The following is a 13652-nucleotide window of genomic DNA, read 5'->3' on the forward strand; positions in this document are numbered from 1 at the left end:
CTCAACCCGGCCCGAAAGCCCGTTACTGTTTGGGCCATCGTCCTTCTTGTCACCTAAATGCAATGACGAAGGATGACAAAACGTAGTCTTTCGTCTCTTATTCCAAATTTGAACAACGTTTTTTTGTTCAGATTTGGGCGATGAAGAAACGTCTTTCATCGTCTTTTATAGCCAGAGATGGAAGATGGGTGGAAAGCTTCGACCGTCAGTCAAAATGATGATAGCTGGAAAAGTAAACCCCAAGGGTGAAATATAAACTTTTCAAACTTTGAAAATGGGTTGAAGTATTAGTTTTTAAAACTTGGAGGAGAGAAATGATAAAAATTTAAAAAAATTGAAAATTTGAAAATTTATAAGTAAAGTGATGATTTTACCATTTTTTCTAACTGAAAATTTAAACGGCTGTTAATCTATGGGTGGATATTTGGGTTTTTCATCTGTTATTGGTGTAATTTGACATTGGGCTAAAATTTGGGTGGGAAATTGTTCTTTTCCCTATATGAAAATATCTGTTACTCTTTTACTTAACTGAATCTGAACCCTCACTACCCGAAACGTCGTCATTCAGTCCCTCTATCAGCCACAGAAGCATGACGGCAGACAGTCTCCCTTTACAAAATGGCACCGCTTTATCGAGCGGAGATCTGAGCTCCACAAACCCTAATTTTAACTCCGCCACCAACAAGAAGTCCAAAGAGAGCGAACGCCGTCGTCGCAGGCGCAAGCAAAAGAAGAACAAGGCCTCTAAGCAGGCTCCGGATTCGAATGCCGACGCTGGAAACGAAACAGATGAAGAAGAAGCCAAGGAGAACGCAGATCCTCAACCACAGGTCTGGCTATATTTCTAGGGTTTATTGTTTATTTTTTCTTTTATTTATATGTATGCATGCGTTTATGTTTGATGATTTGAACGGGGGATAAATTTTTAGGTTATAGAGAGTTGAGTCGATTTTGGGGCGAAGTTAAGTTGTTCTTGAGTAATAATTAGGTTTCTGAGTTGCTAGATAGAGCTGTATGTATCATTTCTTGGGCTATTGCCTTTGTTTATCTGCCATCTAGAAGAGAAATAAATAAAGAACACACAATCGGCCCTCGTAGTGGATATTAAACGGTCTGTTGAAACTAGTGGTTCAATGGGAAGAAAGCGTGTCTCTATTCTCATCACACTGTTGTGGTATGGATTAATCCATGGACCATGGATAAGAATGGTGAGCTTGCGAGTTTTATTTTTTATTTTTAACTTGAAGTACGTGTACATATTTTTGATTGATCTGGATTTAGTTTGTATTTTCTACATTACAATAACAAAAGTAGATACGAATCTTCCAACCATAGTATCATATCTCATAGGCTACTGCTGATTCTCGTCACGCGAAATCAGAACATTTTTTTAAATCATTGATATGAACTAAGAAGTCAAGTTCATTCAAATGATTTCACGTTGACCAACATTGTTTTACATATATTATAACCAAGAATGCAGTAGGAACTAGAATGAGCAAATTCATGCATGGGTGAACTAATTTCTGGGTTCTGTATAGACTTGTAGTTGTTGGATGGGAAGAATGGATAGGGAGCTTGAAATTTTAGTGACAATTTCTTTTTTTGAGTAATTAAGGCTGAAGTAGTTATACAAAATGGACTTCTTCACATTTCCTTATCTTTGACTAATAAACCAGCTTCAATTTGCTAGGCATTGTTATAATTTTTTTGGGTTCCTTGTTAATCTCCCCATGAATATAGCTAGTGACAGTTGTTTTGGTTCTTTATAATCTGCATGATTCAGTGCAATCATCATGACATAAGCAACTGTTTTAATATTTTGTCAGGTTGTTGAGCAAGTTACTATTGAGTATGTCCCCGAAAAGGCAGATTTAGTAGATGGTATGGATGATGAATTTAGAAAGATCTTTGAGAAGTTCACTTTCCTGGACTCTGCTGGTTCTGAGGTAAATATGTGAATTTTTAAATTGTGTTGCTGTTTATTTGGTCATTATGTTGCTTGAAGCTGAATTTGGTGTATTTTTCTAGGAGAATGATAAAACAGATGAGGCTGCCAAAAATGCAGACTCAAAGAAGAAGGCTGACTCAGACTCAGAAGAGGAAGAACAGGATGACCAACAAAAAGAGAAAGGCCTTTCAAACAAAAAGAAAAAGGTTTTGGTGCTCATTTGAATGTTACTGTGTTCTTCATATTGATTTAATCATATATTTGTTAGATTATGGTCATCATTATGTCTCACTGTTTTTGTTACTATTGCTTGTATGTGACTGAGAGAATTTAAAAAAAAAAGAAACTTTTTTTCAGCTTCAACGGCGGATGAAGATTGCTGAACTAAAACAGATTTGCTCAAGGCCTGATGTTGTTGAGGTAGTGATAAATGCTCATATTCGTCTACTTTGATTTGGTTATTAATGTGCTTTTTCCTGCTTTTTGGTGATTTGAGACGGTTTCTTCATTCTGGGCTGGGCAATAAATGTGATTGATAAAGTGTTGACTATTTGAGAAAAGAGATAAAAGATGTGTTAAGGATCCTAAATGATATTAATCTGATCACCTAATTCACAAGTTTTGTATATACTATTTTGATTCCTTCCAATATTTTCTCTAGATGCTTGTAACTGTTGACAATCTGTTTTACTTGCTCATTTAGCCTCTTATTTTGTTCTCAGGTTTGGGATGCAACAGCTGCAGACCCTAAGTTGCTGGTGTTTTTGAAGGCATATAGAAATACCGTTCCTGTTCCAAGGCATTGGTGTCAGAAGAGGAAATTTTTGCAGGTCAGTAATCTTTGCTGAAATTTACTGGTGTGGATTAAACCCTTGCATGCACAATTGATGGGATTGGTTAACATGAGGGGTTAAGGGAAAAGAGTGAGGAAAGATCAATCCAACAAGATTTCCCTTATATGTATATATGTGGTTCTTGCAGGGTAGCGGCTGTGACAACCATGGAGCCTGGACTTGTATGTGTTTTGGAGAGAGGACCTTTGAATTATATCTTTTTAAATATATTTGCTAATGTGGGTTGGGATATAGATGTTTATATGATGTTGTCAATGGACATTTGCATGCTAGATGTAGGAGATTTTTGTTCACTGTTGAGGTGCTAATTCATTTGCTGTGAATTTCAGATGCGTTTCCATTGTGCCTAATGCTCGGGCTAGATTTGTATAAGATTTTAATAGTTTTGAAGTTATCTGAGTCGGGTGCAGATTGATTAACTTTTTTGTTTGTAAAATTTATGGTATCTCATTGGGTTTTGGATTTTTTTTCAGGGGAAGCGTGGAATTGAGAAACAACCATTTCAGCTTCCTGATTTCATTGCTGCAACTGGAATTGAGAAAATTAGACAGGTAGCTCCAATTTTATCATTGTGTTCCTCAATTTTTTCTTTCTGCTGAACAAAGTTTCATCTTTGAAGGGAGTTTTATTTCCTGGATGCTTCCTGCCTGATGCATGTTTTGCTAGATATCTTCTGCATGTGTTTGTGTACATGATAAAGGCACCTAACCGTGTTTCCATATTTTATCATTTTATATATATGGTCCTACTCTCCAGCCTAGAGTAGCTAGGTGGGGAAGTAAGATTAATCTTTGTTCGTACTTGTTAATTTTTGAGGGGGTTAAAACCTAATAGTTTTTCTTCTGAAATTCCCTCATTACCTTTGAAATTCGCATTGGTGCCAATAATATTATAATTAGAAGCTGGCGTAAACATAGTTGCAATCTAGATACAATTTACCGCCATCTGTAAATAAAGTCATGCGCACTTATTCCAGTGTTGGATGCTTCATATTGCCCCCTTTTTTGTGGTCTTTTCTTGCATCCTGAATTTGGGTTTTGTTCCATTCAGTTTCTGTGCTCTTTTGTGAAACCTGCTGATAACTTTTTTCTCATTACAGGCTTACATAGAAAAAGAGGACGGTAAGAAGTTGAAACAAAAGCAGCGTGAACGTATGCAGCCAAAAATGGGGAAAATGGATATAGACTATCAGGTTTACCTTTTTCTTGATTGATGTTATTTAGAATTTTACTATAATTTCTGTTTCTTTGTATGGTGAGTAATGTGGCTCCCCCTGATTGTGTTCGGAATGATTGTTGCCATTTTTTGAATAAGATTCTTGTTTCTGTTATTTAGGTCCTTCATGATGCATTTTTCAAGTTCCAGACAAAGCCAAAGCTGACAACTCATGGTGATTTGTATCATGAAGGGAAAGAATTTGAGGTAAACTTAATATGCATATTATGCTGTAGATGTATTACTGCTGTATGACCTCTGTTACATAAATGTGTTGGCATTACATGGTGGTTATTATATCCTAGCATTTAAAGGGAGAAATGACAAATATTTGACTTTTAGATTCTTTTAGTTAATTATTTGTTCATGCAACTATTGGGCACACCAGGTGTCTTGTTCATACTGGGTACTTAACATTAGATCTACATAATCATGACCTTGAGGCGTGAATAAAATGATGTATACATCTTTTAGATGATAGTTTGGTTTTGTTTTGAAATAATGAACTGGGGAGATTTGTGCTATTGTTTACTAGGATGTATGGTTACTTATTCTTTTGTTTGACCTGTAGGTAAAGCTAAGGGAGATGAAGCCCGGAACATTATCACAGGAATTGAAAGAAGCTCTTGGTATGCCGGATGGTGCTCCACCCCCATGGCTTATTAATATGCAGGTGAGTTTGGCTAAATTGTTGACTTTTGTATCTATGATTGTTTTTCTAACCATGGATTTGATCATGTAGAGATATGGGCCACCGCCTTCATATCCACATCTTAAAATTCCTGGGCTGAATGCTCCTATTCCTACTGGAGCTAGCTTTGGTTATCAACCTGGTGGCTGGGGCAAGCCTCCCGTTGATGAAGTATGTGATCTAATTAGAATTTTGTTTCAAATTACTTGTATGAATCTACTTTTTGGAGTTATTCTTGGTGTGTAACTTATTTCTGTTGTCATTGTAAATAGTATGGACGCCCTTTGTATGGAGACGTTTTCGGTGTTCAACAACAAGAACTGCCTAACTATGAGGTATGGGACAGCACAATTGGCTTGTGTTAGCATATTGAATAATACACACACACACACACCCAAATCAATAATCAAATGTGAGTTTCAAGTGACCTTGGCAACCCTCAGATAAATAAACTTAACATTTAAATTGACCTCTCATTATTCTTCATCAAAGTAAAAAGACCATGCATTAATGCCTATACTTTTTGTGTCACTAGTCAACTCTATCAGGCTGTGGCTGGGATATGCCCAATATAAATTGATTCTTAATGTGGGTCCCAACCCTTAACTTGAACTCTTGAATTCCTACTCTGAATGATTGACATTATTATAATTATTATTTTCTTTTTGTATTGGTTAATCAATTTAGGAGGAGCCAGTTGACAAGACCAAGCATTGGGGTGATTTGGAGGAAGAGGAAGAAGAGGAGGAGGAGGAAGAGGAAGAAGAAATTGAGGAAGAAGAGTTAGAGGATGGTATTCAATCTGTAGATACGCTTTCGAGGTATATATTTCTTCTTCATCAGTGTGCTTTTATGTTGGGGATGTCCTGGTGCATTGACTGTGTTGTGTATGTTATGGTACATCATGTTATGTGCAAATAATATTTTGCCTTTGATTATTATTCTATTGCATTGAAGTTCTGGCCTGTCTGTGTTGCTTGGTTGTGCATAATTTTTTACTATATTGTTTGCTTTTCTTAATTCAGCACACCTACTGGCGTTGAGACACCTGATGTTATTGACCTTCGTAAGCAACAGAGAAAGGAACCAGAGAGGCCTCTATATCAAGTGAGTAACTGCCGTTGGTAAATCTCTGCCTGTGTCACATAAGCATTTCTTTGGATGTTATGGTTTCTATTTACATTTTTTCTCCCTTGTTTCCTGTAGGTACTCGAAGAAAAAGAAGAGAGGATTGCACCAGGGACTCTACTTGGAACAACTCACACGTAAGGCATTTATTTGTTTCAGAAAACTTCTAGTTTCTGATTTCTATAAATCTCTGTTATTTAATAATGATTATCATTATTATGTTTTTGGGTTGACAGGTATGTGGTTAATACCGGCACTCAAGACAAGACTGGAGCGAAAAGGGTAAGGACAAAGTTCATTATCCTTTTAATTAATTTTTCTTGGTAACACCAATAAGTAGAAAAATTAACAACTTTGAATTATCTCTTCTATGAGAGCAGATAGAGTTGTGTATTGGAAGTTGTGTTTTCCCTATAATTACTATCTTAGAAGGGAAAGACTTGGCTGATCTTGTTCTCGACTAACTTACATAGCTGGAAGTTTATGGATGTGATAATCATGTTAGAAATAAGGGAGCACGTGATTAACAGTGTAGTATTTTCTTGCTATTTTGGCACTTTTCGCATTATTGTTTGTGGTGCAAACTCATCATATAACCGATGCTTGGTGTAATGAAAGCTGTGGTTATTAGTTTATTCATTTATTTTTGTATAATTACCTGGAATGATTGTCATTTCCTTAATCATTACCATTGGTTTCCCTATAAACCTTCTTTTATTTATTTTGGCAGGTTGATTTGCTTAAAGGGCAAAAATCAGATAGAGTTGATGTTACTCTACAACCTGAAGAGCTGGAACTTATGGACAATGTTTTACCTGCTAAGTAAGTTGAACCCTTGTGAATTTGGTATGTTATTGCTGATGTATTAGTGTTTGCTAGAACAAAGGGAGTTAATTATTTTATGAATTTCACAGGTATGAAGAAGCAAGGGAGGAGGAGAAACTCCGTAGTCAGCGTGAGGATTTCAGTGACATGGTTGCGGAGGTGAGCTTTTAATTATTTTTTACGGCATCCATTTCAGAAAATGACTTTAGATTGCAGTCCATAGATAGAGGTCCAGTAACCCAACCATGAGTATAAATCGAAGCCCTTTTGTTTGAGAGATGAATTGAGGATGAACTTAAGTGTATGGTTGTGCAGAATGAGAAGAAGAGAAAACGGAAGATGCAGGAAAAGGATGGAAAATCGAAGAAAAAGGATTTCAAATTCTAGACGGGGCGATCCGGCCTTCTTGCTTCATTGGAAGCCGAGATTTTTATAGGAGGAGCGCGCTGACGCAATTTTTGATTTCGGTGGTGGAGCTCTCAATAATTGCCAATATTATTATTATGCTGTAAACAAATTTATATTAAATGTTGTCAAACCTATAACTAGTTGACAAATGACATGAGACTTTAAAAAATGAAGGCTGAGTTGTAAAAGTTATATAACATAAAGTGATACTCCTCGCCATAATCAAAAGATTCCTTGTGGGATATCTTCTTGGTTAAGATATAATATCTTTTATAAAGATAACGGTTTAGATTTATAAAACTGGCTATTTATAATATTTTATCAAGAGATTTGACGATTTATATTCATACATAATTATTTAGATGAGCGGTCAAGATTAATTTCAACACAATTTCTGAGTGAATATTTAGAAGTTTTTGAAAATAATTAGGATTGGATGTGATTTGAGTCTGATTAGATTTGGCCCAGTGTTAAACTCAAGTAGAGGGAATCTCAACATAAGAGTTGAGTTAAATTAGGTTTATTCAATGATAGATTTATATTTTATAATAATTTTTAGATTTTTGATTATTTTTTCTTTTCTATTTGTAATAATCTTTCTTTAATGATTTTTTTAGATTATCAAACAAATGAGTTAAATCACAATGATTATGAGAAAAATAGTATGTTCAAATGCATGCCTAAATATTTGGAAAAAAAAAAAGAAAAGAAATGTACACATATAGTTAGGGCCGTGGCAAATTCCTAAACTGTGGTGTCACATGTGGACATATTTAGCCGTGAGAGTTCTTGATCTAAATGGTGTAATGTCAATTCAATAGGGGGGAACATTTAGCGGCCATGATGGAGCTGTGAAGCCCAGTGTTTATTCCATTTTTGCTACATTTCAATTCTAGTTTGTACTTGTGTCTGACCTTGTCCTTTCTAGCCATTCAGTTTAATTTTATTCCTTTCTTCCTCCTTAATCTCTTCTTCCATCACCCTAGACCCACCACCACCATGCTCTCTCTTTATTATTATTGCTTTCTTACTTACAGTAAACAAAATCATGCATCTCATTAGTAATAATATCTCACTAATTAGGATTTAATTTTATTTAAAATGTATTTACAATATGCTTTTAAAATGGTTTAAGTAACTTAACCTTAATAAGACATTCCGTTGATGAGGATATAATTAAAAATTATTTTAATAATCTATCTTTTATTATTTATATTTTTTTTATTTCATAGATAAGTAATAAAATATTTCAATAATTTTTTATTATCAATTGTAATAATTTATATTCAATAATTTTTTAATTTTAATAATAAAATATTTTTCAAACTAAATCTACCTATAAATTGTAAATAGTCACTGCACGCATATTTAATTAAAATGGTGAAATTATTGATTGAATAATCTCTTGTCAAACATCATTATATTTTACTTGGATTCAGTTTTGGCACTTTCTGCCGCCCCATATAACAGATTTTGGCTCTTCTCCTCCGTCAATATGACTTTGTGGGTGGCGTGCAATTGCAGCTTAAAATTGACTTCCCATAATTTGAAGACAAATTTGGTTTAAATTAATTGAAATACCAAAAATTTTACATCAATTTAAGATGAAATCTCAGTTGGTTTTTTCAAGTAGGAGAGTTAGAATAATAATGTCCACCAATGAACAGCTTAAATAATATTGTTAATGAAAACAATATTGTTTCTGTTGTTCAGATGAAGTGCCCAATCATGCTTCTTCCAAAAGCAGCATTTTACCTTTGCAAGAAGCGATTATTTTCTCTCAAGTCATGTTATATCAGAACCACTGCCCCACTGTAAAGCCATGCTTTATGAAGCTGCCTCGATCATATTCATGCCTGGTTTCTTTAACCTAGCCACCTTCTTTGTTTTTCACAAGTAATAGTTTTTCCAGCCTGCTCAAACTGATAGGAAAGAAAAACCAAATGTAAGATATGAAATTCGAATCTTATATTGGAAAATATAAGCTTTTTATGTAGAATTTATATTGTTTCATATTCTATAATTTTAATAACTAGCTTTCTAAAAACAAAGAAGTTTGATAATAATTAAGGAGGATTTTGTCGCATAGACTATGGAGAGTATGTGATATCAAAAACAACCTGTTAAACTTGGCATGATTATCATGATTAATGGTACCTCACTTGTTAATAGTTTGATTAACAAACACCTAATTAAATTAATAGGAAATTAATGAAAGTAATGATCCAAGTGAACTGAATTTTCAACAAGCAGCTTAGCACCAACCTGGAACCATCATAGGAGCATGCTTCATCCTATGTTGTGTTGACACCTGCCCACAAAAAAAACCCTTTGATTATTATAGTAAGTGTGAATTAATAAAGTGATTGTAAGCATAAAAGTAATAAAGTGGCATGTTTAGGCTGAAAGATTAGATTAATTCTTATTAATTTAGATTATTATTTTATATATATATAAAATTCCCTCAAGTACTTACTTCCCAACTAATTTGTTTGGAAAAGATGATCCGCATTCTATTTTGTCTTTATGAAAATGTTGAAAGCAACTTTACCTAACCAACCGACCAAGACCAACTCATATAAATATATTTTGTATTCACATTCCTTCAAGAATTCATTGCATTAAACTTGTTCTTTGATCGTGCCCTAATTATAGGCACGTGGCTCTTTTCTAATCGTATTTCTTTGGCTCACAACTTGCCGGAATCATTCTTTCATATATATATATATATTTTTTTTCAGATTTCTAACGAATTCCTTCAATTCATCTTAAAAAATTATTGAATTCTCTTTGAGCTTGAATAGTTTGAATCAGAAGTTCTTGGTGGGTCTGTTTTAAGGTTGATTATTCTTCAATTCACAATCCAAGTTGATGCTATGGGTTAGTCAAAATTTTGACCTTGGTTTTCTTCCTTTGCAATTAAGGAAATAAAATCCTTTGAGTGGTTGGATTTAAGGTGGGAGTGTCCAAATAAGAGAGTATGTATTCAAAATCCCATAATAACTATTAATATCAAAATTTTAATTTAATATAATAAAAATTTATCTATTTAATATGATTTTTTTAATCTGAAAAGACGATTTTAACTCAAATAAGAGTTTTGAAATTTAATAACAGGGTTTACGTGCTTGATAAGTCTAACAAAATTAATATATTTTCCACTAAAGTGTTCTTTTTGCTAATGTGATGAGGACCATAAGGGAGTGATTGATGAAAGAGCCAAGAAGGTATATGATGATGGTTGTTGTGGTTATTGTGGCATGCTAGACAAGAACAAAATCTTGTCATTTCATGGGCGGTGACTATTAATTTGACACCAATGGACCATATCCATCACACCACACCAATTTTACTTTGCTTGCTAATGTCATTTCTCTCAAGAGAATTATACAAACCCGTATATCTTACTCATCACTAATGTCATTTCCTTGAGAGTACAAGAATACGTACAAACATACAGATTGTGCATGGTATTATTTCCATTATATAAGAACCTTCAATAATGTAATGGTAACACACATGGCTATGGCCTATTTGGCCGAGCCTCGCTTCTCTAGAACATGAACACACATGTGCATTGGCCCATGCATGCCGTTTGCTTCTTCTTCATCACTAACCTCTCATCTTTCTACCCCACCAATAATCACGTGAAGCCAACTGTTTCAAATCATGGGTCCTTCCCCCCACCTTTCTTCTTCATCACCACCATGAATACTAATATCTCACTTCCAACTTTCACCTTAGATTAGTGCTTTTAAGCTACATTATTATAAGAAAAATGTGTAATTTTTATTAGTTTTCTTCCAATGTAAAGGTGGGTGCTGCAATAAAACATATTATCTTTTTTTGAGTCGTATTGGAGGAAGGTATACTACTTAGGAGTAATTGATTGAGAGATAATTGTAAAATCTCTATAGTTTAAATTATTGTAGTATAGAGTAAACATCTACACACCCTTTACAGCCCATATAGACAAAGCACTATCAATGGCCTAAGGGCATCCATGTGTTGGTAATCAAACATTCACCTTCAAGGCTAAGTAAATGATCAGTGTATATATCTTCATACCAAGGTTTTACATAATTCTATAGAGCTCTTACCATCTTCAAATTCTCAGTATTAATTGTCATTATTGTTAAGTTTACAGAGCTCTTACTCATCTTCATATTCTCAGTATTAATTGTCATAATTATTAAGTTATTGAGCTCAAGACATGCTCAATTCTCATCGCCTTCCTAAACATTTCCTTCTCTTGAACTCCTCTCGATCACCAAATTTCTCAGGTGTTTCAGTCATAACCAACAATCTCATCTTCTTCTTCTTCTTCTTCTTCTACTTCTTGTTATTCTTCAGATTGATATTGACATCTCTTCTTGCTCCTTGCTCCAAAGGATAGAGTTTCAGTTTCTTTATTATTTGATCATCATAATATTCTTTTCTGTTTTAGGGTTCTTGAGTTGATCTTTTGAGGTATATTTCTTAAGAGATACACATGGGGTTAAGTTCTAAGCAAGTTTCTAGTGATGGGATGGGTTGGAGCCAGGCTTTGTTGCAAACGCAAGCCTTGGAGCTCCCGAAGCCGCTGTCACTGAAGAGGCAACGCCCACAAAATCAGCAGCAACCAGAGCCGTTGAAGTGTCCGAGGTGTGATTCCACAAACACAAAATTCTGTTACTACAATAACTACAACAAATCACAGCCTAGACACTTCTGCAAAACCTGTAAGAGGCATTGGACTAAAGGTGGCACTCTTCGGAATGTTCCTGTCGGCGGTGGCCGCAAGAACAAGCGTGTTAAAACGTCAAATAACGCCACCAACACCACCACAAGCACCACCGCAGCAACAACCGCCACTGGCAACATCAACATTAGTGTTTATAATACTCAACTGGCAGTTCAACATCAGCAGCCTAGACAGAATCTTTCTTTTGCAATTGGCGATCAGAAGAACTTGTCTGATATGCTTTATCAAGCGATGCTTCATCCTCCATCCACGCTATTACACCAAGATCTTGTCAACTCAGGCAACTTCAACGTTAAAGAAATGAGCACCAACAATGGTGTTTTTACTGATTCAAGAGTTTCTATGGCGCCTCAAAATCAAAGCTTGCACCTTCCTTACCCAAGCTCAAGTTCTTTTGACACAACACAATCCTCAATTTCAACCTCTCTTCAGTCCTCAAATGTTTATAAATGCACAGGAGAAACCACGGATGATCCAACTATGCCCACCACGAGCACCACACTCGTACAGCCATGGGCTCAAATATCAACTACAAGCAGTGGAATGGACATGGCAAATTACTGGAACTGGGATGACATTGACAAGTTTGTCTCTACTGATCTCAACATATCTTGGGATGATTCTGATATCAAACCTTAATTAACTACATATTAGTACTGTCTCTAGATCTTTTTCCTTTATGAGTTGGGTGTTTGTTTCTTCGGGTTATTTAATTCACTGTTACATGAGATGTAGACTGATCGAAGCTGCCATTTTTCAAAAATTAGTTTCAGCTTCATTTAGGTGTCTCCAGTTGTCATCTGTGTGTGACTGTATCTTGTTTCTTCCGAGAAAAAGGAAAAAAGAAAGAATGTAAAAACAGGGTGGCTAGGGAGAGTTGTTTATGTTAGAATTGAAGTGCTAGAATTTGGGGGATAGTGATATAATTGTGACCACATTTCACAGGCCGGTGGGTGGCTGGGTGGCTGGGTGGTGGTAGCAGATGTGATGGAAGATTCTTGTGGATATGTATATTTGTTTTTGGATTATCTGAATAACATTTTACTCTAGGGATTTGTTTGCTCATAATTCTTGTCCACTTGTTGAGAATCATTCTCTTTCCAAGCCCTGACAGAATTTTGTTGTCAAGTATGTTTCCCAATTATTTTCTATGAGAAATTTAGAGCGCTATTTACTTATATGCTAAATTCTCTTGTGCATTTTGAGGCCACATATAATATTCAAGGTTTCTTTTTTATTCATTTGTTTCCTCCTAAAAAATCCTAGCATCACTTACTAAGTTCAGGGGCTGATGAGCTCAGTAATTTTACTTTGGCAAAAATCAATGATAGTCTTTCTATAAAAGATTGGAGGAATTGGTTTGTCGTTCTTTCTATGGTGATATAAGGAAACAGAGACAGAATTGAAAAGAAAGAGAGTGGGTCTTGTATCCAAATGAAGGTGACATATCTTGGAAATTAAAGCAGTGGTTCACATGAGGATGTGCTGATTTAAGTGGGGCTTCAATTAGCTGCCATCAACTTTCTGCACGTTTTGCATGGGCTATGTGTCAGATTCTTTGGGCCTTCAATGGAATAGTGATTATTTTGGCAATGGAGTGGACATAAGATTGAAGCTTGAACTTGTTGAGCTCTGTTATTGCTGACTCCACTTTAAGTGTAAGAGTGGAAGTGAAGATTTGGACTCTGTTAAAAAAAAAATTATAATTAAACTGTATAACTTATATAATTAATTATATCTTATATTCAAAGTAAAAGCTCACAAACTCACCAACTCAAACAAAAACAAACTCAAACTTAATTGCTCCTATTATTTTGGATTGAGTTTGCTAATAGA

At 35.0% G+C, this 13652-nt stretch overlaps 2 protein-coding genes across 2 annotated transcripts; both read left to right on the top strand.

Moving 5' to 3' along the window:
- The first annotated feature begins 537 nt into the window (after window positions 1–537).
- Window positions 538–7331, top strand: LOC123192838 (splicing factor 3B subunit 2-like). The gene is made up of 18 exons (XM_044605495.1): window positions 538–830; window positions 1830–1949; window positions 2032–2157; window positions 2309–2371; window positions 2674–2781; window positions 3279–3356; window positions 3905–3997; window positions 4141–4227; window positions 4592–4693; window positions 4763–4882; window positions 4984–5046; window positions 5399–5532; window positions 5737–5818; window positions 5918–5976; window positions 6076–6121; window positions 6570–6661; window positions 6754–6823; window positions 6980–7331. Exons 1-18 carry the CDS (start codon window positions 591–593, stop codon window positions 7049–7051), a joined length of 1755 nt encoding a protein of 584 aa, XP_044461430.1. The 5' UTR covers window positions 538–590; the 3' UTR covers window positions 7052–7331.
- Window positions 7332–11110: 3779 nt separating this feature from the next.
- Window positions 11111–12884, top strand: LOC123192839 (dof zinc finger protein DOF1.4-like). Its single transcript, XM_044605498.1, has one exon. It carries the CDS (start codon window positions 11565–11567, stop codon window positions 12453–12455), a length of 891 nt encoding a protein of 296 aa, XP_044461433.1. The 5' UTR covers window positions 11111–11564; the 3' UTR covers window positions 12456–12884.
- The last annotated feature ends 768 nt before the right edge of the window (window positions 12885–13652 follow it).

This window comes from Mangifera indica, chromosome 12, assembly GCF_011075055.1.
Source record: "Mangifera indica cultivar Alphonso chromosome 12, CATAS_Mindica_2.1, whole genome shotgun sequence".
NCBI classification, from domain to species: domain Eukaryota; kingdom Viridiplantae; phylum Streptophyta; class Magnoliopsida; order Sapindales; family Anacardiaceae; genus Mangifera; species Mangifera indica.

What these genes read in the sequence shown, in the direction of transcription:
- LOC123192838 (XM_044605495.1), top strand. Translation starts at nt 591, where the DNA reads ATGACGGCAGACAGTCTCCCTTTACAAAATGGCACCGCTTTATCGAGC. An exon ending in AGAAGAGGAAATTTTTGCAG is followed by an intron (nt 2,782 to 3,278) that starts GTCAGTAATCTT and finishes ATTTTTTTTCAG; the next exon opens with GGGAAGCGTGGAATTGAGAA. An exon ending in ATGAAGGGAAAGAATTTGAG is followed by an intron (nt 4,228 to 4,591) that starts GTAAACTTAATA and finishes TTTGACCTGTAG; the next exon opens with GTAAAGCTAAGGGAGATGAA.
- LOC123192839 (XM_044605498.1), top strand. Translation starts at nt 11,565, where the DNA reads ATGGGGTTAAGTTCTAAGCAAGTTTCTAGTGATGGGATGGGTTGGAGC.